The sequence below is a fragment of the Capricornis sumatraensis genome, chromosome 17, assembly GCF_032405125.1.
Source record: "Capricornis sumatraensis isolate serow.1 chromosome 17, serow.2, whole genome shotgun sequence".
NCBI lineage: Eukaryota > Metazoa > Chordata > Mammalia > Artiodactyla > Bovidae > Capricornis > Capricornis sumatraensis.
In genome coordinates this window covers 13,538,716-13,565,146 of record NC_091085.1, presented here as the reverse complement: position 1 = coordinate 13,565,146, position 26,431 = coordinate 13,538,716, and the positions used below count along the sequence as shown (strand labels likewise).

The 26,431-nt window shown below is 42.7% G+C and overlaps 1 protein-coding gene across 1 annotated transcript in view; it reads left to right on the top strand.

The window, feature by feature from the left end:
• Positions 1-26,431, top strand: part of FHIP1A (FHF complex subunit HOOK interacting protein 1A) — a 113,521-nt gene that overhangs the window by 17,138 nt on the left and 69,952 nt on the right. The window contains exons 2-4 of the mRNA XM_068990141.1: positions 2,923-3,549; positions 19,158-19,316; positions 21,414-21,500. Of these exons, the coding sequence (XP_068846242.1) occupies positions 2,923-3,549; positions 19,158-19,316; positions 21,414-21,500 (873 nt within the window). The remainder of the gene's footprint in view (positions 1-2,922; positions 3,550-19,157; positions 19,317-21,413; positions 21,501-26,431) is intronic.

The window sequence follows — 26,431 nt, the reverse complement described above, 5'->3', positions numbered from 1 at the left end:
ATTTAAAGGCATGCATATAGAATAAACACATGCATGTATGAAAATTTATACTGGTTAGGAGTTTCTGTTCATTACTGCTTTAACTCAGCATTTGGTCCTTCTTTTAGACATAAGAACAAAATTACTTTGTTTTTATTTTTACTTATATTATGAAATTAGATCAATTTATAGAAAAGAAGAACTAATTAACCTTACAATCTCATTATATCTTCAAACTCACTTCTAACTATGGGTCTATTTGTCAATATATTTAGTTTTTAACAAGTTATTTTTCCTTATATATTGGATATAATGATATGAGTCACTTCGTATTTATTTTTAATAGCATTAGTATATGGTGATGTAACATTGTGATTATAACTCTCTTATTCTTGACCATTTGGGTCAATAATGTTTTTAGTTTTCTTTATTGAAAATAGAGCTTGGGTAAACATTTTAAAATAAATTATCTTTGTGTTGTTCCCTTGAGGCTTTTTCCCCAAAGTGAGATTAACAAGTGAAAGGGCAGGAACAACATTATAGCTTCTGTTACATGTTGCCAGATTGCTTTCTAGAAAGACGGCACTCATTTGCAGCGCCACTGTCAATGTATAATGCACAGTGCCAGTTTAAGATAGTTTAGACAGTCTAAGCACACATGAGAAGTATAATTACATTTATACCCCGAGGCCTTGCTGTATAGATAGCTCTCATAAGTAAACTCAATATGTGAACTTTGAAATTATCAAATTAATTTAAGTATGGAGCTAATTTGCTCTTTAGAATGTGGAGCGTTGGAGGGGGCTTTGGGGCTGGAGAGCGTCCTGTATCGAGGTGGTGCCCCCTTTTGGACGAGTGTGGTATTGCGATCCCACACTGTGAGACTGTCAAGGCCAGAACCAAAGGGGGACCACAGACCCCAGTGTTTCTCACAGTGAGGTCCTCAGGCTTGTGAGGAGTCCTGGAGGGCTTCGTGGAGGCTGGAGGAGAGGGGCACTCTGCAGTCCAGGCAGCCAAGAAGAGGGGATGGCCATTGGGAAGGCCTAGGCCACAAGTCCCTGAGCTGTGCATGTCCCAGGTAACTGCTAACCACAGCCTTCTTCATTGAAACTGTCAACTCAAGGGTGTTGGGGGCGATGTTTTTGGCATCACCCTGGCAGTATTTTTAATTTTATAAGGGAAGCCGATGGAGATTACAGATTCTGTAGAAATTTATTCATCCACAAGGATAACTAGCCTAGTCTATAAATGTTCTTTTACTCTGCTTCAGAAAGGGGAAAATCTTAGACTTTTCCCTGAGAAATAAATTTCCCTCATTGCTCACGCCTGCTGACATAGCCTTGTGCTTCTGCCAGTTTCCGCAGTGACTTGCAGAAATTCTATAACCTAAATACCAGAACACGTAACGGCATGTCCTAGAACTGGGCCGGGAGGGTGAGACCAAAGTGAAACATATTCCACAGAGTGTGTGGTTCAGAAAGGCAAAAAGGAACAACTTAAAGTCATTGATAAAATGCTTGAGAATTAACATGTGTATACATTTTAAAGGAAGTGAATTGAATGGATATTTATCTTAGAAATTCCAAGTCATAAAATTGTTTTAATTTTCAGGTACCAAAATAGAAGTTAAGTATTGATGGGTGGAGAGAGGTGGTAAGCGTTAAAAGGCCACATACCTAGACTGTCACATGAGATGGTTTATTTTTTAATTTTCAATAATTTTTTTCGGTACATGTAAATATATAAAACAAACTCTGCCATCTTTTTCTTTTTTAGTTGGTAGCATTAACTACATTCACAATGTTGTGTACCCATTACCATTATTTTCAAACCTTTTTCACTACCCCAAACAGAAGCCCTGTGCTTTAGGGATTTATTTTGTAATTGATTATCTCAAAAATTGTTTTCTGGCTTAAAAAAAATACACAATTCAAACTCTTCACGCTTAAAATTTCAACATATGCCATATGTTAGGGGATTCTTCTAGGTATGTGTCTCAGGGTCATCAGTTTCCTCTCCTCCTTCCTGCTGACGCCTGCTTTGCTGAAGACGGTGCCAATCAAGGAGGGCAGGGAGGGCTGCTGTTCTGTTGGGGACATGTGAGGAGCTGCATTCTGCTGCTGAAAGCTTCAAATCAATGCTATTTGTAGGAGAACAACGGTAGTTCTGCTTATTTAATGTATTTTAAAATTTAAAGGCCCTATTATGTTCTTGACAGCTTAAAAAAAAGAACTTGTCATTACTTTGAACACAACAGCTATTACTATTTTTATGTATTATTTTTAGTCTTTTTTAAATTTCATGTTTTTGACGTAGTTGATCATGATGAGTCTCATTGTATACAATTAACTTATTTTTTCATTTAACATATCACTTAACAGTTTTTTTTAAAATGTTGCTCAATAGTCTTCATAATAATAGGCCTAGGAATGTATGTAGCTTAATTTACACAACCATATTACTTTCTTTGACATTTCGGTTGCCAACATGTGTAACTATGATAAACGAACAACTTCAAACATCTTCCTTCTGTAGTTTTTAACCCCTTCATTTCATTCTCATGAGACGGAGATGCAGAAGGCTCACATATCTTTTCTCCCCAAACTTTAAACTTTTTATTTTGTATTGGGATGCAGCCGATTAACAATGTTGTTGTAGTTTCAGGTGAACAGTGAAGGGACTCAGTGGTACATATACATGTATCCATTCTCCCCTAAACCTCCCTCCCCTCCAGGCTGCCACATGACACTGAGCAGAGTTCCACGTGCTATACAGTAGGTCCTTGTTGGTTATCCCTTTTGAATATAGCAGTTGCTCACATATATCTTGTTAGGGGTCATGGCTCTTGCATTTTCCGTGAAGATTTGGTACAGTCAGCAGTGGTACGTTTTTGTAAGCTAAGATAAACATCAGATGGATGACACGTACTTGATTTGGTTACAGGTTGTGAAAATCTTAGAGAAGCATGACCCCTTGAAGAACACCCAGGCAAAGTACGGGTCCATCCCTCCAGATGAGGCCAGCGCCGTCCAGAACTATGTAGAGCACATGCTCTTTTTGCTGATTGAGGAGCAAGCCAGGGATGCTGCCATGGGGCCAATCCTGGAATTTGTGGTCTCTGAGAACATCATGGAGAAACTCTTCCTTTGGAGCTTGAGGCGGGAGTTCACCGATGAGACGAAAATGGAGCAGCTCAAGATGTATGAGATGCTGATCACACAGTCCCACCAGCCTCTGCTGCACCACAAGCCCATCCTCAAGCCCCTGATGATGTTGCTGAGCTCTTGTTCGGGAACAACCACCCCCACCGTGGAGGGGAAGCTGGTGGTCCTGCTCAATCAGCTCTGTTCCATTCTTGCCAAAGATCCATCCATCCTGGAACTCTTCTTCCACACCAGTGAGGACCAGGGGGCCGCGAACTTCCTCATCTTCTCCCTTCTGATCCCCTTCATTCACCGGGAGGGGACCGTGGGCCAGCAGGCCCGGGACGCCTTGCTCTTCATCATGTCTCTCTCTGCCGAGAACACCGTGGTGGCTCATCACATCGTGGAGAACACCTACTTTTGTCCCGTAAGTCCTTCCTGTTGGCCCACCTTCCTCCTGCTCTTCTCCTCTCGTGGGCTGATGATAAATACTTTTTTTTTTAAGCTTCTTTAGATTGTTATTTGCGTCTCTTTTGTGCTGAAAGTCTTGTTTCTTTTTTTTTGTTGCTGTTATTGTCATTTGTTCATTTTTGGCTGTGCTGTGTGGCATGTGGGATCACAGTACTCCAACCAGGGATCAAACCCTTGCATTGGAAGTGCAGAGGCTTAATGGATATTTTCCCTTTTTTTTCCAGCAAACTGTTCTTGGGACCTTCTATGGAAGGATGTTTAGAGGAAATATTTTGGAGGGAGGAGAGGAATTTAAGTTGAGATGCTCTATGGCTGAGCAATGTCAGCTTGAAATAAGCCGATAGAGGAAATTATATGTGTTACTGTTTCTTGGTTCATTTCCGTTGGGTTAGGAGCTGTTTTGTTTTTTCTAAGAGCATCTCCTGAGCAGTTGGTAAAACCTGCTCATCTTATATTCTTAGCTTTTCAGGTTGGTTTTGAGCCAATGAATCATGGCATATGGTCAGACCCCTCACAGCGGGCTTCACAAATTAATTTGTTTCCCAGCAAGATAATGACCAAAATTATAAATCCAAAGCACTGATTCTATTTTAAAAGGAGAAATACATATTTACAGTTTGAAGTAGCAAGAAATCCTCTACTGTGTATTGTTTCTTAAGCGTAGGTTGCTGAGCAATAGAGAGTAAGGCCTCATGTGGATGCCTGAGGAGTCAGGCCCAGTCATAGGCCGGAAAATAATAGGGACTGTCTCAGGCTCTCGCAAAGCTGTGCGCCTCTGATTGCTTTCTGCTGTTAGGGACACCTTGGGAGGGGGTATTTAAACAGATATATAGGTTTGCAGAGTTCCATAGACTAGCAAGGAGAAATACAAAAGCCTTCTTAAGTAAACAATGCAAAGAAATAGAGGAAAACAATAGAATGGGAAAGACTAGAGACCTCTTCAAGAAAATTAGAGGTATCAAGGGAACATTTCTTGCAAGGATGGGCTCAGTAAAGGACAGAAATTGTAGGGACCTAACAGAAGCAGAAGATATTAAGAAGAGGTGGCAGGAATACACAGAAGAACTGTACAAAAAAGATCTTCATGACCCGGATAACCACGATGATGTGGTCACTTACCTAGAGCTGGACATCCTGGAATGTGAAGTCAAGTGGGCCTTCAGAAGCATCACTATGAACAAAGCTAGTGGAGGCGGTGAAATTCCAGCTGAGCTATTTCATATCCTACAAGATGATGCTGTGAAAGTGCTGCACTCAATATGCCAGCAAATTTGGAAAACTCGACAATGGTCACAGGCCTGGAAAAGTTCAGTTTTCATTCCAGTTCCAAAGAAGGGCAATTCCAAAGAATGTTCAAACTACCATACAGTTGCACTTATTTCACATGTTAGTAAGGTTACACTCAAAATCCTTCAAGCTAGGCTTCAGCAGAATGCAAACTGAGAACTTCCAGATGTACAAGCTGGATTTAGAAAAGGCAGTGGAACCAGAGATTAAGTGGCCCAAATCCACTGGAATATTGAAAAAGCAAAGGAATTCCAAAAAAACATCTACTTCTGCTTCATTGACTGTGCTAAAGCCTTTGACCTTGTGGATCACAACAAACTATGGAAAATTCTTAAAGAGATGGAAATAGCAGACCACCTTACTTGCCTCCTACAAAACCTGTGTGCAGGTCAAGAAGCAACAGTTAGAACCAGACATGGAACAACGGACTGGTTCAAAATTGAGAAAGGAGTACGTCAAGGCTGTATATTGTCACACTGCTTATTTAACTTATATGCAGGGTACATTATGTGAAATACCAGGCTGGATGAATCGCAGGCTGGAATCAAGATTTCCGGGAGATATTTCAACAGCCTCAGGTATACAGATGACACTACCCTTATGGCAGAAAGAGAAAACGAACTAAAGAGCCTCTTGATGAAGGTGAAAGAGGAGAGTGAAAAAGCTGGCTTAAAACTCAACATTCAAAAAAAACTAAGATCACGGCATCTGGTTCCATTATTTCCTGGCAAATAGATGGGGAAACAATGGATACAGTGGCAGATTTTCTCTTCTTGGGCTCCAAAATCCCTGCAGATGATGACCACAGCCACGAAATTAAAAGACACTTGTTCCTCGGAAGAAAAGCTATGATCAACCTAGACAGCATATTAAAAAGCAGAAACGTCACTTTGTAGACAAAGGTCCATATTGTCAAAGCTATGGTTTTTCCAGTAGTCACGTACAGATGTGAGAGTTGGACCATAAAGAAGGCTGAGTGCCAAAGAATTGATGCTTTTGAACTGTGGTGTTGGAGAAGACTCTTGAGAGTCCCTAGGATAGCAAGGAGATCCAACCAGTCAACCCTAAAGGAAATCAGTCCTGAATATTCATTGGAAGGACTGATGCTGAAGCTGAAGCTCCAGTACTTTGGCCACCTGATGTGAAGAGCCGACTCATTGGAAAAGACCCTGATGTTGGGAAAGATTGAGGACAAGAGGAGAAGGGGGCTACTGAGGATGAGAAGGTTGGATGGCATCACCGATTCAACGGACATGAGTTTGGGTAAACTCTGGGAGATGGTGAAGGATAGGTAAGCCTGGTGTGCTGCAGTCCATGGGGGTCACAAAGAGTAGAATACGACTTAGAGACTGAACAGCAGATCTCCTGTTTTGTAAAATGTTGAGCAATGGCTATTTTTATTTTCCTAACCCAGTGAACATCTCCAGTTTATTTCCATTATGTGTTCTTTTTACTGGTCATCTCATTGTGCTTCTTTATAAACTGTATTGCCTTGAACATGCCTGATTTTGCCAGAATAGTGTGTAAGACCATTAGTGAGTTTTATAGGAACAGGCTAGCTAGGCAAATTGCCTTAAGTAGATTAGATTCATTGTTAATGAACACGATGTGGGTGGTTCTTGACCCAAAGCGAGGATATTTAGAAATGTATGTGGGGCGTGTTTGGTTGTCGGGCAACATGTGGGGCCTGGAAGGGAGGTCATCTGGCATTTAGTGTGCAGGGGCCAGGGACACTTAATGTCCAGTAGTTTGTGGAATGGTCACATACAGGAAAGAATTGCCTTGCCCCAGGTGCTGATAGCCATGCTAGTGATTGACATGCTGTATTTGGCTTTGAGGTTCAAGAGTAGTAATCTTCTTTATAATAGTAAATTCCTGTCTTTATTAATAAACCAAACAAACTGAGGTCACCGAAGTGTCTGGTGAATATTTATTTTAGGAGGATCAAATGAGTAAAAATTTTGAGAAATAGAGTTAAGTTCAGACACCATATGTCTCTTCTCTTTTGGCTTCTGACCAACAGAATCAGAAATTGCAGAAAGCGTGTGTGTGTGCTCAGTCACTCAGTCATATCCAACTCTTTGTGGCCCCGTGGACTGTAGCCCGCCAGGCTCCTCTGTCCATGAGATTTTCTAGGCAAGAATAGTGGAGTGGGTTGCCATTTCCCCCAAAGACTGAGAGTCAGATGGGAAATAAAGAACTGATTCCATTCATCGGTGCCAGCATATTAAATCTCCCTTCCTTATTTTCTTCAACAGAATTATAAGCTAGATTATAAATTCTTTTAAAAGAACATATCTTTAGGCAAAAGTTTTAACTTCTCACCCTGAATCTGAGTGTCTGTATTAGTTTTCTTTAAAAAACAACAACAACAAAGCTAACTGATTAGAGTATAATTGCTTCACAACGTTGTGTTAGTTTCTGCTGTTCAAGGAGGTGAGTCAGCTATATGTGTACACGTATCCCCTCCCTCTTGAGCCTCCCTTGCACCTCCACCCTCATCCCACCCCTCTAGGTCATCACAGAGCACTGAGCTGAGCTTCTTGTGCTATATACAGCAGCTTCCTAGTAGCTGTATTAGCTTTCTATTGCTGCTGTAACAAACTACCAAAACCATGGCTTTAAATAACACTGATGATTATCTTACAGTAGTATCGTCTTACTGTAGGTTAGAAGTCCAACAGGTCTTACTGGGCTAAACTTAGGATGTTGACAGGGCTTGCCCCTTTTAGGAGACTCTCACGGTGAGTCCTCTTCCTCGCCTTCTCCAGCTTCCAGAGGCCCCCCACATCCCTCACCCCATGGCTCGCTCCTTCCTTTCCACAGTCAGCAGTATTAATCACTCTCCATCCTTTTGAAGCCGTGGCTCCCTCTGACTCTGCTCCTCTGCCTCCCTCTTCCTCTTCCACAGGAACCCGTGTAATTATGTTGTGTTTACCTGGATCATCCAGAATTTAAAGATTTGTAAGATCATCCCTGCTTAAAGATTAGCTACTTAGCACCCCTAATTCCATCTGTATCCTTAATTTTCCTTTGCCATGGAACCTAATTTGTTCATGGACTCCAGAATTAGGATGTAGACAGCTTTGTGGGGGTTAGTCTGCTTCCCACAATTACCATATTCGTTCAGTTTGGAGAGATCTTGGAGAAGTTCGATGAAGAACGCAGCATAATCAGGATTCTTGTAGTTTAATCTGACCATGTAAGTTTGGGAGTTGTTGAGGAAGCAGGGACACACATTAGGGTCTAGAAACAAGAGTGATCGGAATGAGAATATGAGAGAGGCGCTGGGCCTGAGCAGGGGTGTGAAGGCAGGGGCTCACTGAACGATGGATTTTTTCACGAGGGGGCTGTGCGGAGGTTTGGAGTTCGGCTCACTTGAATTGTTTTGGGTAGTTCTGCTGTCCAAGAAGGAGTGCAGGTATTGAAACAAATCGCAGTATTCGGGCAGTTCACTCGGTCAGTATCTACAGGGCAGTTTCAAAAAGGTACTGTTTTCAAAAGCATCACAATTCTAGTGTGTCTTGAAGAAATCTAACAAATATGTAAAAGGATTTTATAAGGAAAATTAAGGACTTTATTAAAGGGCATAAAACAAGACAGAAATAGATGGAAAGCCCTGCGGTTTGTAGATATAGTGTAGATAATGCTTTTCTGCAAATCAGTCTGTGAAGTTAACATAACTTACGTTTTACAACTTTTTATTGTGGAAAAAAAGCAAACTACAGAAATGGAACAAATACAGAAATTTGAAAGAATACTAAAAGGAGCACCATATATATAGTGCTTAAATTCAAAGTTGTTAACATGTGTCATACTTTGGTATACTTTATTTGTATACCAAGTATATTTGTATATTTGTTTTGTATCTTTGTTTTTGCTGTTCCATTTGAAATTATAGATATCAATTATTTTAATATGTATCTCCTACAAATAAGGACATGCTCCTATGCAATCACAATACTGTTATTATACCTAAGAAAATTGTACAGTAGTTTTATAATGTGATCTAATAACCAGTTTCCCAGTTATGCTGCAGATGACTTTTACAGATTCCCCACCCCCACCCCAAACCAGAGTCCAGTACAAGGTGCATTTCTGACTGTCGTGTAGCTCTAGTCTCTGTTAATTCTCAACATGTTGCCGCTTTTATCCTCATGGTGGTGACTTTGTAAGAGTTCAGCCATTATCTTTAGAACACCCCACGTTCCAGGTTTGTTTCTTTGTGTAGTTTGACTGGCCCCTGTCACTGGTATTTCCTGAAAATCGGGAGTTGGGTCTAAACGCCCGGTTAAATGCAGGTTAAATACATTTCGTAAGAATGCTTTATAGGTGATGCCGTACACGACAAGAAGCACATGTTAGGTTGCACCACTGTTCGTGAGACCAGAGGTGGTCACTCGGTCGTTTAAGGCGGTGATCCTTCGATCCCTGTGTTGTAAAGATAAAACTTCCCCTTTGTAAATTGTAGGTACGATCGGTGAGGTGTTAACATGACTTGAAACCCCAGTAGAGTTTTCAAAGGAACATGGCAAATTGATGCTAAATGTCATGTGCACGCATGCTAAGTTGCTTCGGTCATGTCCGACTCTTTGCGACCCAGTGGATAGTAGCCCACCGGGCTCCTCTGTCCTTGGTTTTCTCCAGGCAAGAATAGTGGAGTGGGTGTCCATTCCCTCCTCCAGGGGGTCTTCCTGACCCAGGGATTGAACCCAAGTCCCATGTCTCCTGCACTGGCAGGCGGGTTCTTTACCACTTGTGCTACCTGGGAATAGCTGAAATAATTATTCGAATAATGATAACAGTAATATATTTGTTGAGAGCTAACTATATGCCAGCCGCTATTCTTAGTGCTTTATATGTATTAATTGATTGAATTCTCACAACTATTGGAACTAGTGTTATTCTCCTTTTATAGATGAAGAAATTCAGGTACAGTGACCTGAGGTAAATTCATACAAGACCACGTGGCTAGTAAGAGAGCGGGTTAGCATTTGAACTGGCGCAGTCTGACTCAGTGACCCGTATGCTTAACCCCTATCTTGTACATAAATGATAAAATATTAAGACTTTCTATAAAGCAGTAATCATAAAGAAAAGACTGAAGAACAGAAACAGCACCTGAAGATCAAACCTGCGTCTCTTGCGTCTCCCGCATTGGCAGGTGGGTCCTTTCCCACTGGTGCCACCTGGGAAGCCCACTTGTTACACACGCATTTGCAAGTATAAAAATATTTGTAATACTACACATTAGTAAGAAAGCAATGAAACGTGTGAAAGATATGAACCAACAGTTCCCAAAAGACCCCCAACATGATACATATGAAAATATGCTCATCTTCCTTCGCATCGGGCAAATACAAATGAACTTTAAGTGAGACAGTAGGTAACGGCATCAGAGTGGCTAACCGTTAGACATCCAATAACACCACGTTGGTACAGTAACTCAAGAAAGCAGTATGGCAGTGTTGCGCTGAGAACTCAGCTGGTAAAGAATCCGCCTTCAGCGCAGGAGACCTGGGTTCGATTCCTGGGTTGGGAAGATCCTCTGGAGAGGGGAAAGGCTACCCACTCCAGTATTCTGACCTAGAGAATTCCATGGACTGTATAGTCCGTGGGGTCACAAAGAGTCAGACACGACTGAGCAACTTTCACTTTCAGTGAAATTGAGTGTTTGTGTGCCATGTAGCCCTGCATCTTCACTTCTAGAAATCTCCCCTAGGGAAGCCTGGCATATGTTTACAAGGGTACATGCACAGAGGTATTCTGTGGAATAGTGATTTGAAGAAGAGAGAAAGAGAAATAAGAAAAACATAAATAAAATGGTACACACGATGTCGATGGAACACTCCTCAGCATTCAGAATGAATGAATCACTGAGCATTATTCCCCTGCATCTGTATTTATCTATCTACTGCATCTGTTTCACCTGTTCACCTCTTGAAGGACACTTAGGCTGCTTCCATAGCTTGGCTATTATAAATAGTGCTGCAGTGAACATTCGGTGTATGTATCTTTTTGAATTAGTGTTTTGTTTTCCTTGTATAAAAATGGAGTGAAATTTTGCCATTTGAAATAGCACGGAGGGACCTGGGTGGTATTAGGGTTAGGAAATAAATAAGAGACAGACACCTACTGTATGTAGTCACTTGTGTGTGGAACCTAAATATGACGAACGAGAAACAGACTCACAGATGTGGAGAACAAGCTAGTGTTCATCAGAAGGGAGAGGGGCTAGGACCAGGGCAAAGCAGGGCGAAAGGCGCAGACTACTCGGTGTAAAATAAGTTACACGGGTGTTATGCAAAGCATAGGAAATACAGTCAGTATTTTATAATAATTTTGAATGGAGTCTAATGTATAAAAATATCAAGTTACTATGTTGAGTTATGTTGAAACTAATAATAAGTCAAGTGTGCACGTGTGCTAAGTCACTTCGGTCGTGTCCGACTCTTTGCAACCCTGTGGACTGTAGCCTGCCAGGCTCCCCTGTCCTTGGAGTTCTCCAGGCAGGAATACTGGAGTGAGTTGCCATGCCCTCCTTGAGGGCATCTTCCCGACCAGAGACTGTGCCTGCGCCTCCCGTGGCTCCTGCCTTGCAGGCAGATTCTTTTACCCCTGAGCCCCTGCAGAAGGCAAGTCAGCTGTATTTCAATAAAAAGTAAATGAATTACACTTCACAGTTATTAGCACGTAGCTGCACCTACATGTGTGAGCACCAAGGAACCTAAAGACAAACAGCATAAACTCTAAAAACATGAAAAAGTAAGTAGCAAACAGTTCCATATAGTATGTTAACATTTACGTACAGTTTATGTACACTTTTAAGACAGCGTCTTAGTGTGTGCTCTTTTTTTGATACACGTGAATCCAGTAGAAGTGCAGAAGCACAGAAATAATACATATTAAGCTCAGGACTGTGGTTACTTTTGGGTGCAAAGGAAAGAGGAGAGATGATAATGAGATTGGAATAGCGTTCAGCTCTACTTGTAATGTTTTGTCTTTTGAAAAATAAAGAGCACTCTGAAGAAATCTTGGCAAAACAAAATCTGTTAAATCTTGGGGATGATTTTCTGTTTTGTTTTATGTGTTTGTAATATGTAATATTTAAAAAATTTAAGCATGTTAGGACTAGAATGGAGCATATTTTTAGTGTTTAAGTTTCCACTTACTAAGTTATAGGTAGATTTCACTGAGTAGTTGTTGCTTTTATAAAAACATGTTTTAAAACACTGTATACAGTTCATTAAAATTGGAGGAAAAGCATCTCCAGCTGACCTTGTTTGCTAGAATGGAACACAGAGCTTTGTTGTGTTAAGTTGCCCCTTAGGAGAGATCCCATAATCTCATTTGTTCCCAGTTTTCTATAATTACATCTGACAACATAATTTAAAAAAAAAAGACCTCTTTATGTTGAAGATAAAAGCATACTCTATTAACCATCTGGCTAAGGACCACAATTGACAAAAAGCTTTTTCTAATTAGTATGATTGTCAAAGTGTGTTAGCATCAGGCTTTGGGAAGAGTAATGGCTCTTTAAGGAAACTGGACCACTTTTGCAAACTTTTGTTCTGTGGTTTATAGGAAGAGCTTCTGGTTCTGCCTTTTGTCTTAGGATGTGTTTTCCCAAGAAAAGAAAAATAATAAGGATACTCTAGGGAAGAATTTAGTGCCCACAAATGGTTGGGGACCCTATGACCCTTGCTTCTTGTGATTTTTAAAAACCAAGTATTGATGATTAAGCCCTTGGCACTTGTTACATGTTGGCAGAAATGAGAAACAGCCTATACATACATTTGGAAATGCACATTGAAATAAGCAACCTTTAGGTACGCAGCCGCAGGTAGAAAGTTATTTGTCCCATATCTAAAATTTATGAGGCTTTTTATTTTGGCATGTTGTCGCAAATGGTCCCCACCAGGCGTCTTGCTGCTAGCTTCAGACTAAAGCCATCTGCCGACAGTCTTCTCTGCTTTTGCTGAAATTAGCTGGGTACTATTAGATGTTTAAAGTTAAAGGGGAACCTTTCCTGATGGCTCACGGCTCTGTGCTCGTCTTTTTTTTCCCCTCCATTGGAAACATTGCTGTGTGTAAACCATGATGTCCACTTCTTTATATGCATGATTTCTTCTAATTGTTGCAACAACTCAGTGGAGAAACTGAACTTGGGAGGGCTTTGATAACTGCCTGTAAGTGGCAAGGTCAGAGCCACGGTAGTCTGATACCGAAACCCAGGGTCTCGGCAGTTACCATGCTACACTGTACTGCTGTCAGGGAGGTAGTTTGCTTTTCTAATTGTTGGTCATCTTTAGGGTTTTACGTGGTCGTTCGTTTTTTTTTAAGACTTGAGAAAAGATAAATTAAAACTATTGGGTTATAGGACTTCCCTGGTGATCTAGTGCAGGGGATCGGGTTTGATCCCTGGGCAGGGAGCTAAGATCGTGCATACCACACGGCATAGCCAAAAAAAATGGGGGGCGGGGAGGGGTGGTGATGTTCATATGTTGGGGATAAGTATCATGTTTGACAGTTACTTTTTGGTGGTCAGGATTAATAAAAGGCTGAAAGAATGGGTGAGCATTTAAAAATATTAACTGTTGAATGTCAATATATATTTTGAATTTTGAAGTTAAAATTTTCTTAGATTGTACCATCAAACTCTTGGAAAAATTATCTGCAAACCTGTTGTTGCCTCTCCTTTCTCTTCTTCCTGTTCCCATAATATTCCCTGCATTGTTTTTTGAATAAGGGAGTGAATAAAGGTCAGCAGGAAGTAGTCACCAGTGGTAACAGTCTTTCTTGCATTTATGGTTGATCAGCTGTCTCCTCCATCGCACCCGGTCAGACTTGTTCAGTGCTTGTTCCCCAGTCCTGACACGGCGCCTGCCCTGTTGTTGGTGTTCTAGAAATGCGTGTGGGCTGCATGAAGGAATCTGAAATCTGAGCAGAGTCTTGGAAAGGATAAGGGTTTAGCAGAAAGGATTTGCAGTCTTGCTCTTAAGGCCGTAGTCCTCTTCATCCTGCACGCTCTTCCTCCTGTTTCTTTGCCGTGCTGGAGACAGTTGCAGGTTGGTTCACTGCAGGTGTCTGTGTCCAGGGGACACACCACACTGTCCTCCTGGGCAGGCGGGCTGAGTTCCCGTCTCGGCCATGCCCTTTGCAGGACAGTCTTTAAACAAAGTGAATATTAGGTATGTGTTATTTTTAATTACTGTCACTGATGTATGTAATTTGAAAATTAATGTTGCTGTAATTATATTGATATACTGAATAGTTATTCCCAGCTTCTTAGTCAGACAAATTAAGCCTGTCTTTATGAATTCATCTTCAAAGGCTCAAAGTGGTTAAGGAATCGGGAATATGCAGAATTAAAGCCTTTGTTCTGCGGTTAATTTAGCATGAGTTAGCAAATGTAATTGATTTTAAAAATGTGGCATCAAGATTAGATTTCCCTTCAAGGAGAACTTTTGGTCTCTGTTCTCTGTTTCCAGAGGTTTCTGATTTATAACAAGGAGCTCACTGGGGTCACATTCAAAACAGGAATTAAAGTGATTTGTTTGGGTTTGCTGACAAGGAGTTAAATGCTTTAAATAGGGGACATTCTTTCTTGGGACTGCAGATGCCGTGATTTTGAAAAAGAGATAACACTCTGTCTTGTTGACTGCTGTATATCCTATACTTAACATCGTGCCTGTCCTGAGGGTGCTCAGCGACTTTTTTTTTTAAATGAGAGACTGAATGAATGAGTGAATAAAGGTCACTAGGAAACAGCAGAGAAATGTATATGATCTTTTGATTTTTCCAGTGTTGAAACGGTTCATCTCTTTCCCTTGCTGCCCTCACGCACCCAGCCGAGGCTACTATTCCCCGCCCCGCCCCCTCCCAGCCCTGCACCGACTCCCTCCCATAGCGTCGGTCATCCGGTTTCTCTGCACCACGACCTCCAGGTGCCCTTACTGGCGGATGTATTTACTCAGGGAAAGTACTGCTAGGGTCTGACCAGACAGATCACCCCAGTCTGCAGTGTGGACGGGAGTGAACTAACTGGTGAGGCGGGGTGAGACAGAGAAGACAGACCTTAAACTAGCAAACGCAAGGAAGGCAGTTGCTGTACAGAGGGCTGCAGGGGGCGCTGTGGGAGCAAGCCAGGGGAAAGGGGGAGGCGACAGTTGGTAGATTCTTCTTCAAAGTATGGCATGCCTGGAGCCACACCTCCTGGCTTTCCATGGCTGATGGCAGGCACTATGGATTGTCACAGCTCATCATCTGAACCTCCCTTCCCTTCTCTCTCTGGTCTGTATAAAGCCTGAGGTCTCATCTTTTTGCCTTTTCATACTGTTCATGGGCTTCTCAAAGCAAGAGCACTGAAGTGGTTTGCCGTTCCCTTCTCCAGAGGACCACGTTTTGTCAGAACTCTCCACCGTGCCCTAAGTGCATGGTCATAATTTCACTGAGTTAGACAACGCTGTGGTCCATGTGATCAGTTTGATCAGTTTTTTGTGGCTGTGTTTTTCATTCTGTCTACTCTTTTACGATTATACAGTGGAAGTGACAAATAGATTCAAGGGATTAGATCTGATAGAGTGCCTGAAGAACTATGGACAGGGGTTCATGACATTGTACATGAGGCAGTGATCAAGACCATCCCCAAGAAAAAGAAATGCAAAAAGGCGAAATGGTTATCTGATGAGGCCTTACAAATGTCTGAGAAAAGAAGAGAAGCAAAAGGCAAAGGAGAAAAGGAAAGATATACCCGTTTGAATGCAAATTTCCAAAGAACAGCAAGGAGAGATAAGAAAGCCTTCCTTAATGATCAATGCAAAGAAATAGAGGAAAACAATAGAATGGGAAAGACTAGAGATCTCTTCAAGAAAATTAGAGATACCAAGGGAACATTTCATGCAAAGATGGGCTCGATAAAGGACAGAAATGGTATGCACCTTACAGAAGCGGAAGATATTAAGAAGAGGTGGCAAGAATACACGGAAGAACTATACAAAAAAGATCTTCACGACCCAGATAATCACGATGGTGTGATCACTAACCTAGAGCCAGACATCCTGGAATGTGAAGTCAACTGGTCCTTGGAAAGCATTGCTACGAACAAAGCTAGTGGAGGTGATGGAATTCCAGTGGAGCTGTTTGAAATCCTGAAAGATGATGCTGTGAAAGTGCTGCACTCAATATGCCAGCAAATTTGGAAAACTCAGCAGTGGTCACAGAACTGGAAAAGGTCAGTTTTCATTCCAATCCCAAAGAAAGGCAGTGCCAAAGAATGCTCAAGCTACCGGACAATTGCACTCATCTCACATGCTAGCAGAGTAATGTTCAAAATTCTCCAAGCCAGCCTTCAACAGTACGTGAACCGAGAACTTCCAGGTGTTCAAACTGGATTTAGAAAAGGCAGAGGAACCAGAGATCACATTGCCAACATCCGTTGGATCATCAAAAAAGCAAGAGAGTTCCAGAAAAACATCTGCTTTATTGACTATGCCAAAGCCTTTGACTGTGTGGATCACAACAAACTGTGGAAAATTCTTTAAGAGATAGGAATACCAGACCACCTGACCTGCCTCCTGAGAAATACCAGACCACCTGACCTGCCTCCTGAGAAATCTGTATGCAGTCAGAACCAGACATGAAACAACAGACTGGTTCCAAATGGGGCAAGGAGTATGTCAAGGCTGTGTGTATTGTATAAGTTAAATAAGTATTGCTTATTAACTTATATGCAGAGTAGATCATGCGAAATGCCATACTGGATGAAGTACAAGCTGGAATCAAGATTGCCAGGAGAAATATTAATAACCTCATATATGCAGATGACACCACCCCACCCTTATTGCAGAAAGCGAAGAAGAACTAAAGAGCCTCTTGATGAGGGTGAAAGAGGAGAGTGAGAAAGTTGGCTTAGAACTCAACATTCAAAAAACTAAGATCATGGCATCAGGTCCCATCACTTCATGGGAAATAGATGGGGAAAAAGTGGAATCATTGAAAGGTTTTCTTTTCTTGGGCTCCAAAATCACTGCAGATGGTGACTGCAGCCATGAAATTAAAAGATGCTTGCTCCTTGGAAGAAAAGCTATGACTAACCTAGACAGCATATTAAAAAGCAGAGACAGTACTTTTCTGACAAAGGTCCGTCTAGTCAAGGCTATGGTTTTTCCAGTGGTCATGTATGGATGTGAGAGTTGGACCATAAAGTTAAGTTCCGAAGAATTGATGCTTTTGAACTGTGGTGTTGGAGAAGACTCTTAAGAGTCACTTGGACTGCAAGGAGATCCAACCAGTCCATCCTAAAGGAGATCAGTCCACGGTGTTCATTGGAAGGTCTGATGTTGAAGCTGAAACTCCAGTACCTGATGCGAAGAACAGTCAGTTGGAAAAGACCCTGATGCTGGGAAAGATTGAAGGCAGGAGGAGAAGGGGATGACAGAGGAAGAGATGGTTGGATGACGTCATCACTTCAATAGACATGAATTTGAGCAAGCTCTGGGAGTTGGTGATGGACAGGGAGGCCTGGTGTGCTGCAGTCCAAGGGATTGCAAAGAGTCGGACACGACTGAGCGACTGAACTGTACTGAACTGAACTGAGGTCTCATCTCCATGCGATGGCTCCATAGGTCTGTCTACTGGACTCTCCATTGGTTTGTCCCTTCAGTTCTGCAGTCTGTCCTGCAGCACACTGCAGGGTCTGATTCAGGCATGCCTTGCCAGGCTCCTTCCACCTCTAACTCTACACTCCAGTAATATTGCACTTCTCTTTATTCCTGGAAGGTACCATCTTTTTTTGCTCCTTTATGCTTTTTACATCCTCTGCTCGAAATATTCTTGCTTCCAACAATATGAGAGCTTTTTTTTAAATAATGAAGCTCAGTAAGAACTTTTTCTGGCTCTTACTCATTCTTCAGCAGCTCTTGGATATCACTTCTTCTGAGAACATTTCATGCTCCTAACACTCCAAGTCTGGGTTTATCCATGGTGGCATATTTTCTATGATGCAGTCTGAGCATTTATGTACACTCCTATAATTGCCTGTTCATCTCTTATTAGTCTGTGGGATTGGTGAATACTTGCTATTTCTTCTCTGGGCCTAACTCAGAAGGGGCTGTTTTCTTCACTGCTTCTATCCCGTTTGAGCTCCTTATAACCTTAGGTTTACCTAGAGCAGCACCTTTCACAGGTCATGCCCTTGTTTCTGTTCTGGGCACTTCCTGTCCATCCTTTGCACATCTTCCAGGTCAGCATCCCTAAGGTGCTGGCTCGCATCACTTCCCTGTACCGTGAAATCCATTGTTTCCCTCGGTTCTGTTTCCCACAAGGTAAAACTAGCAGGCACTCATCATAAATGAGTGTCTGCTAGTTTTTTCTACATTTTCTACATTTCTGTCTTGGTTTAAGGCATCAGCATTTTCTTAACGACCAAGCTGGAAAACGCGACAGTGTGGAATTCTCCCTGATCCTCAGTGACTGAACCCGAGCGCAGTCAGTGTCACACAGGGGCAGAGCAGGGGGAGGAGGCGAACCTCGAGACTTTTGGTCAAGCCTGGGCTTGGGGGGTACTCCAGGCAGAGCACCCGCCCCTCCACCCGACCTGTGAGCCTGCCCTCCCTTCACCCTTTCTCCCTGCTGCCGATGCTTCAGTTTAGACCTCTTTAGCTCTGTTTGAAACGTCCTCATCTCATCTAGCTGACCCACGACCCCCCCAGTTGTTTCTCCTAGACTTTGTGGAGATGAGATGAAAGTGCCTTCTAAAGTGTCCACGTGAGCGTGTCAGCCATGACCTTGAACACGGCTGCCGGATCTTTCTCATCCAGCTGCTCACGGTTCTCCTGTGACGTCTTCTGGCCCGGCCGCCTGTCCCAGGCGCTCCCGGTGGACAGGGGTGTGGGCTGTGTTGGGTGTGCGCTCAGCGCTGTGTGACAGAACACGTTGTTGCTGAGTTCGCTCCTCTCCTGCACACACGTGAGGGCCGTAACCACGTTTCCTTCATCTTGCGTCTGTCTCCCTCCCTCCCCCCACCCCAGCCCAGCGTCGGCCCGACACGGAAGAGGTCAGCAACCCGTAGTATCCGCGGACCCGGTGCTTCTGTTCCCCCTCCCGCCTCCTTCCAGGAGCCTTCCGGGTTCCCTCCAGGCCGACAGCCTCTAATGCGGGAACCCCTCGCTACGTAAAGTGCAGTCTGGGCTCGCGGTCGAGGCGCCGCGTGGGAGCCACGGTTGCAGGTGAAGAGCTCAGGGAAGGTACTGATCGCACTTCTGTTTCTGAACCCAGGTGCTTGCGACGGGGCTCAGTGGCCTGTACTCCTCCCTGCCTACCAAGCTGGAGGAGAAAGGCGAGGGGTGGCACTGCCTGCTGAGGGACGACTGGCTCCTTCTCCCGCCGCTCGTCCAGTTCATGAACTCGCTGGAGTTCTGCAACGCCGTCATTCAGGTGAGAGCGGCCCATTCAGGATACGGGCGGTAGGCTGAGTCAGCTGATCACATCAGCAGTTCCTTCTCTTATTGCAGTCAATGTTTCTGGAACACTAATGCTTTACTTTAAGCCTATTGAATGTCCTGGAAGAGTAAAAATGTTGGTTTATAGGTTTGGGGGAAGTTTTAATTGAGAAAAAAAAATGAGTAGATTTTCTTTATCTTCCTTATAAAAAGTGTTAATTCTGTTTTGATTATCCATTTAACCATCAAAAATAAGTTCAGTGCCAGACTCATTAAATAGATATTTTTAGGCTTCTAAGTACTCCACATTATACCATTTTTACTTCAAGGTCTTCTTGGGAGTCTACAAAGCAAAGCACTTTATTTTGCTTAATTGTGCATAGTACATAAAGGACATTGTTATCTCAATTGAATTTAGAAGACGTTAAGCATCTTCTTAGCAACACAAATTAAATTTGCTTTGAAATTGGCCTGCTTCGGGGGAAAAACAGCCACTGAACTCAAGTATATTTGGCTTTTTGATTAGATTTTTGCCTTCAAATTTCTTGTTACTGTTTTCAATAAAAAATCAGATCATATATATACTTAAGGGTGTAGTAGGTTTTCATTGAAAAATGTTTTATTTCTATATAGGACAAATATTGCCTTAATACTAGATTTATTAAGAAATAAAATTTCTTTATGATGATTGTAAGGGGAAAAATGTTAGTTATAATTTGTTTATCTACCAAATGAAAAAATAGCTTCTGGGAGAAAATGCAAGTAAATTACTTCAGTCCCCGTCTCATTTTTATTGCTAAGTCAAAGGAGATTTTATTTATGTATAAGATAAATGGATTACATCTTAAGTTATTTTTTTCCTTTAATATTACAGTCTATCAACATTTTCTTGCAGAATTTTGTGAAAATAAAAAAGATGGAACTATTAGTTTCTCCCCAAATGTACACAGAGAGTGAGATTATCAGTAATTTAAAGATCCAGCCGCACTTCCCTAGAAGTTGCTTTTTACTTTATTATTTGACTCTTTTTATTTTTTTAAAGAAAGAGAAAGCTAACGGGCATGGTTGAGAACAGAGATATAGTTTATATCTTATTCTGAGACTGAAGCCGTATACTTTTAAGATTTTTTGTTTGGGGGTACTACTGACAAGATTACAGTTGCACCTACTTTGCACCTGCAGGTTTCACAGCTGTGATCTGAAACTATTTCCAGAAGAATCCAGAAAGTTCCAAAGGGCAAAACTTGAATTACTGAATGCCAGCAACTGTTTACATAGCATTTATATTGTAGTTACTATTTGTATTGTATTAGGCATTATAAAGTAATTTAGAGATGATTTATAGTATATGGGAAGACGTATGTAGATTATATGAAAACACTATGCCATTTTCATTTATAAGAGACTTAATCATCCACAGATTTTGGTATTGTGGCAGTGGGGGCTGGTCATCCCAGAACCAATTCCCCACAGATACCGGGGATGATTGTATTTATAAAAGACGTCAGTAAGGCTTATCCATACTAAATATATTTTGAAAGTTAAATATAGGAAACGTTGTACCTCTGATAATGTTTTCTGCTTTTTAGCATTATCTGTTTTTTATGAAAAGATTTTCTAAATGCCTTCCTCCCCAATATAAATGATTTTTATCAGAGAATGCATTTCAAAATGAGAATTTTTTTCTGCTGACAAAATGAATGGTTTTAATTGTCCGTTTTGACAGTTATTTTTTAAAAATTAGTCACAAGTTGAGATAGGACATAGATGAAGTTACGGAGCAAAAATTATCCATTCCAGTTTGTTGACTTTAATATATGAGCCCATGTACATATTCAGTCTATTTATTATATGTTTTTTATTTTTTTTTCCAAACAGAAATTTAAAATTACTGGTTTTAAACTTTGGAAGTCCAGGCTATTTATTTATACTGGGATAAACCATCTGGAAAAATTACCTGGTGGTTTGTAGTGTCAGTTATTCTTTAGCCATGAAATAAGTGGTGAACATTTGGACTTCCTTTCTGAATTCAGGTTTGATTTTAAGAAGATCTAAAGATTGTCTTTTTCATGACTGTTTGTTTCTCTCTTAGGTGGCTCACCCTTTGATTCGTAATCAGCTTGTCAATTATATTTACAACGGATTCTTGGTACCCGTCTTGGCTCCAGCTCTCCATAAGGTCAGTGACTGGCTGATGTCATCTTGTCTGTTTCTTGTACAACTGATAGAAGCCGAGGAAGGAAGACACAGGACCATTGACTTGGTGGTGACTTAGCTTTATTTTCTTCTCATTCTATCCATGTTCCTTACCAGTGTCAATTACAGATCTTAATGATGGTGACAGCTTAAGTCTGACAGGATCCATTTGATGTGTCGAGTAGAGCCCTGTGAATATCAAGCAAGCTGGTGTAAATGAACATTGGCACCTGGACTGACTCTTGTGTCTACTTGATTTCATAGGTAGTGGCGCTAAGAGTTGGACATGACTGAGTGACTTCCCTTTCACTTTTCACTTTCATGCACTGGAGAAGGAAATGGCACCCCACTCCAGTGTTCTTGCCTGGAGAATCCCAGGGACGGGGGAGCCTGGTGGGCTGCTGTCTGTGGGGTCACACAGAGTCGGACACGACTGAAGCGACTCAGGAGCAGCAGCAGCAGCCATGGCTCATAGTTTCAATGAGTTAGACAAGGCTGTGGTCCATGTGATCAGTTTGGTTAATTTTCTGTAATCGCGGTTTTCATTCTGTCTGCCCTCTGATGGATAAGGATAAGAGGCTTTTGGAAGCTTCCTGATGGGAGAGACTGACAGAGGGGGAAACTGGGTCTTGTTCTGATGGGTGGGGCCATGTTCAGTTTGGTTCAGTTGTTCAGTTCTGTCCGACTCTTTGCAACCCTGTGGACTGCAGCATGCCAGGCCTCCCTGTCCATCACCAACTCCCGGAGTTTACCCAAACTCACGTCCATTGAGTCGGTGATGCCATCCAACCATCTCATCCTCTGTCGTCCCCTTCTCCTCCTGCCTTCAATCTTTCCCAGCATCAGGGTCTTTTACAATTAGTCTGTTCTTCGCATCAGGTGGCCGAAGTATTGGAGTCTCAGCTTTAACATCTGTCCTTCCAATGAATATTCAGGGTTGATTTCCTTTAGGATGGACTGGTTGGATCTTCTTGCAGTCCAAGGGACTTTCAAGAGTCTTCTCCAACACCACAGTTCAAAAGCATCAATTCTTCAGCACTTGAATTTCTTTATGGTCCAACTCTCACATGCATACATGACCACTGGAAAAACCATAGCTTTGACTAGACGGACTTTTGTTGGCAAAGTAATGTCTCTGCTTTTTAATATGCTGTCTAGGTTGGTCATAGCTTTTCTTCCAAGGAGTAAGTGTCTTCTAATTTCATGGCTGCAGTCACCATCTGCAGTGATTTTGGAGCCCAAGAAAAGAAAAGTCTCTCACTGTTTCCACTGTTTCTCCATCTATTTGCCATGAAGTGATGGGACCAGATGCCATGATCTTTGTTTCCTGAATGTTGAGCTTTAAGCCAACTTTCTCACTCTCCTCTTTCACCCTCATCAAGAGGCTCTTTAGTTCTTCTTCACTTTCTGCCACAAGGGTGGTATCATCTGCATACCTGAGGTTATTGATATTTCTCCCAGCAATCTTGATTCCAGTTTGTGCTTCCTCCAGCCCAGCATTTATCATGATGTACTCTGCATATAAGTTCAATAAGCAGGGTGACAGTATACTTGATGTACTCCTTTTCCTATTTGGAACCAGTCTGCTGTTCCATGTCCAGTTCTAGTTGCTTCCTGACCTGCATACATGTTTTTCAAGAGGCAGGTCAGGTGGGCTGGTATTCCCATCTCTTTCACAATTTTCCAATTTGTTGTGATCCACACAGTCAAAGGCTTTGGCATAGTCAATAAAGCAGAAGTAGATGTTTTTCTGGAACTCTCTTGCTTTTTCCATGATCCAACAGATGTTGGCAGTTTGATCTCTGGTTCCTCTGCCTTTTCTAAATCCAGCTTGAACATCTGGAAGTTCATGGTACATGTATTGTTGAAGCCTGGCTTGGAGAATTTTGAGCATTACTTTGCTAATGTGTGAGATGAGTGCAGTTGTATGGTAGATTGAGCATTCTTTGGCATTGCCTTTCTTTGGGATTGGAATGAAAACTGACCTTTTCCTGTCCTGTGGCCACTGCTGACTTTTTCAAATTTGCTGGCATATTGAATACAACACTTTCACAGCATCATCTTTCAGGATTTGAAATAGCTCCACTGGGATTCCATCACCTCCACTGGCTTTGTTTGTAGTGATGCTTCCTAAGGCCCACATTCCAGGATGTCTGGCTCTAGGTGAGTGATCACACCATTGTGATTTTCTGGGTCGTGAAGATCTCTTTTGTATAGTTGTCCTGTGTATTCTTGCCACCTCTTCTTAATATCTTCTGCTTCTGTTCGGTCCATACCATTTCTGTCCTTTATCGAGCCCATCTTTGCATGAAATCTTCCCTTGGTATCTCTAATTTTCTTGAAGAGATCTCTAGTCTTTCCCATTCTATTGTTTTCCTCTATTTCTTTGCACTGATCACTGAGGAAGGCTTTCTTATCTCTCCTTGCTATTCTTTGGAACTCTGCATTCAGATGGGTATACCTTCCCTTTCGTCCTTTGCCTTTTGCTTCTCTTCTTTTCACAGCTATTTGTAAGGCCTCCCCAGACAGCCATTTTGCCTTTTTGCATTTCTTTTTCTTGGGGATGGTCTTGATCCCTGTCTTCTGTACAGTGTCACCAACATCCGTCCATAGCTCATCAGGCACTCTGTCTATCAGGTCTAGGCCCTTCAATGTGTTTCTCACTTCCACTGTTTAATTGTTAGGATTTGGGCATACCTGAATGGTCTAGTGGTTTTCCCCACTTTCTTCAATTTAAGTCTGAATTTGGCAATAAGGAGTTCATGATAAGTTCATAATAAGGGGCCATGTTCAGTAAATCTTTAGTCCATTTTCTATTGGTGGGCAGGGCTGTGTTCCCTCCCTGTTGCTTGACCTGAGGCCGCACTGTGTGGAGGTAATGAAGATAATGGCGGCCTCCTTCAAAAGTTCCCCTGCAGGCACACTGCACTCAGTGCCCCCGACCCTGGAGCAGGCCACCTCTGACCCGCGTCTCTGCCGGAGACACTCGTAGCCTTGTCTGGCTTAGTCTCTTGTGGAGTCACTGCTCCTTTCTCCTGGGTCCTGGTGTGCACAAGGTTATTTTTTGTGCCCTCCAAGAGTCTGTTTCCCCAGTCCTGTGTAAGTTCTGGCAGCTCCAAGAGGGCTTATGCCATACTCAGGTCTGCTGTATCCAGACCACTGCTGACCGGCACCTCCACAGGAGACACTCAGACAGAGTTCTGGCTCAGCCTCTGAGGGTTGGGCCTGTGTTCCGTGCCTTTCCCAGGTCTGAGCAGCTCAGGTGACCAGGTGCTTGGCGAGCACTGTCCCAGGTGGACCCTGTGTCTTACTCACCACCCGAGTCCTGCCGCTGGGTTTCCCGGGGGTGCCGCCAGAGCGCCGTCTCAGGCATGCCTGTCTCCTCTGGGGAGCTCATCTCAGGCTGCGACCCTCCTGGTGGATGTCAGCCATCCAGGATCCCAGGAAGACGTGTTTAGCAGCTGGAAGCCTGCTCACAGTTTGTTGGAAGATGCCGTCTTGAGGCTGAGATTGCAGCAGCCCCATGCCTCGGGCTCTGGCTGTCCTGAGCCTGCCTCTCTGCCTCCGGGTGGGGAGGGGCCTGTACACAGCCTGCTCGCTCTCCTTTGGTATTCACTCAGTCCTTGGTTCTGTGAGCGGGCCAGGCTGCTCGCTAGGTTGTTAGGTTAGAGACTTTGGCAGGAAAGCTCTCTTTTCCGCAGTTGCAGTTCAGTTCAGTTCAGTCGCTCAGTCGAGTCCGACTCTTTGCAACCCCATGAATCGCAGCACGCCAGGCCTTCCTGTCCATCACCAACTCCCAGAGTTCACTCAGACTCACGTCCATCGAATCAGCCATCCAGTCATGCCATCCAGCCATCTCATCCTCTGTCGTCCCCTTCTCCTCCTGCCCCCAATCCCTCCCAGCATCAGAGTCTTTTCCAATGAGTCAACTCTTCGCATGAGATGGCCAAAGTACTGAGTTTCAGCTTCAGCATCATTCCTTCCAAAGAAATTCCAGGGCTGGTCTCCTTCAGAATGGACTGGATGGATCTCCTTGCAGTCCAAGGGACTCTCAAGAGTCTTCTCCAACACCACAGTCCAAAAGCTTCAATTCTTAGGCACTCAGCCTTCTTTAGCATCACTCTGAATTTCTTATGATTCTCTTCTTTTATGTAATGAATCAATGGATATATTTTCTATTGTGAGATGTCAAGAGACATCCATGGACCTAGAATTCTAATTTTAAAGAGTTTTGCCTTACTAAGTAAAGAGACATATACAGTATTTAATTTGGAGGATCTTTGTCAAGTTATTTAATTACCAGCCCTGGCAGGGAGAGAAGCAAGAAGCAACCTACCACGTGCATTTTGATGGCATGCTCACTCTTGTGGGTCTGATGGTCCTCTTTGAAGAACACCTGAGCATGGCGACTTTGCAACTTGGCTGTGATGCTGGTGGCCGTTCCTGTTCAGAGCTTTAGGTCTCGATGGAAGATGTTCCCCTTTCTCACCGTTTAGTGCCTTTGAGCACAGGGAGGTGTTTTCCAAAGCAAACAGCGTACCTAGTTTGGCTACAGTTTTTGTGTTACTTCTGTGTTCAGGAAGTATTGTTATTATAGAAATGAACCTTGTATCTGCTTCCGTGTTATCTTTCTGTTAAATACCGTGCTCTTCTCATGGAGGGCTGGGTGTCCTGTGTTGAAGGTCTATAAGCCTCTTCATGGAAGAATTTTCCTTTATGGGAGAATAGAATGGTGCCCTGGAAATTCCTTGGCAGTAATTATCCCCAGTCTACTGGCCTGGTAATTCCCACGGACAGAGGAGCCTTACGGCCTCCAATCCATGACACCGCAGATTCGGACACGACTTAGCAACTAAACAACAATGGTTATTCACATACTGTCTTGCACATTTAGACTTTCTTCCTCATTTATTC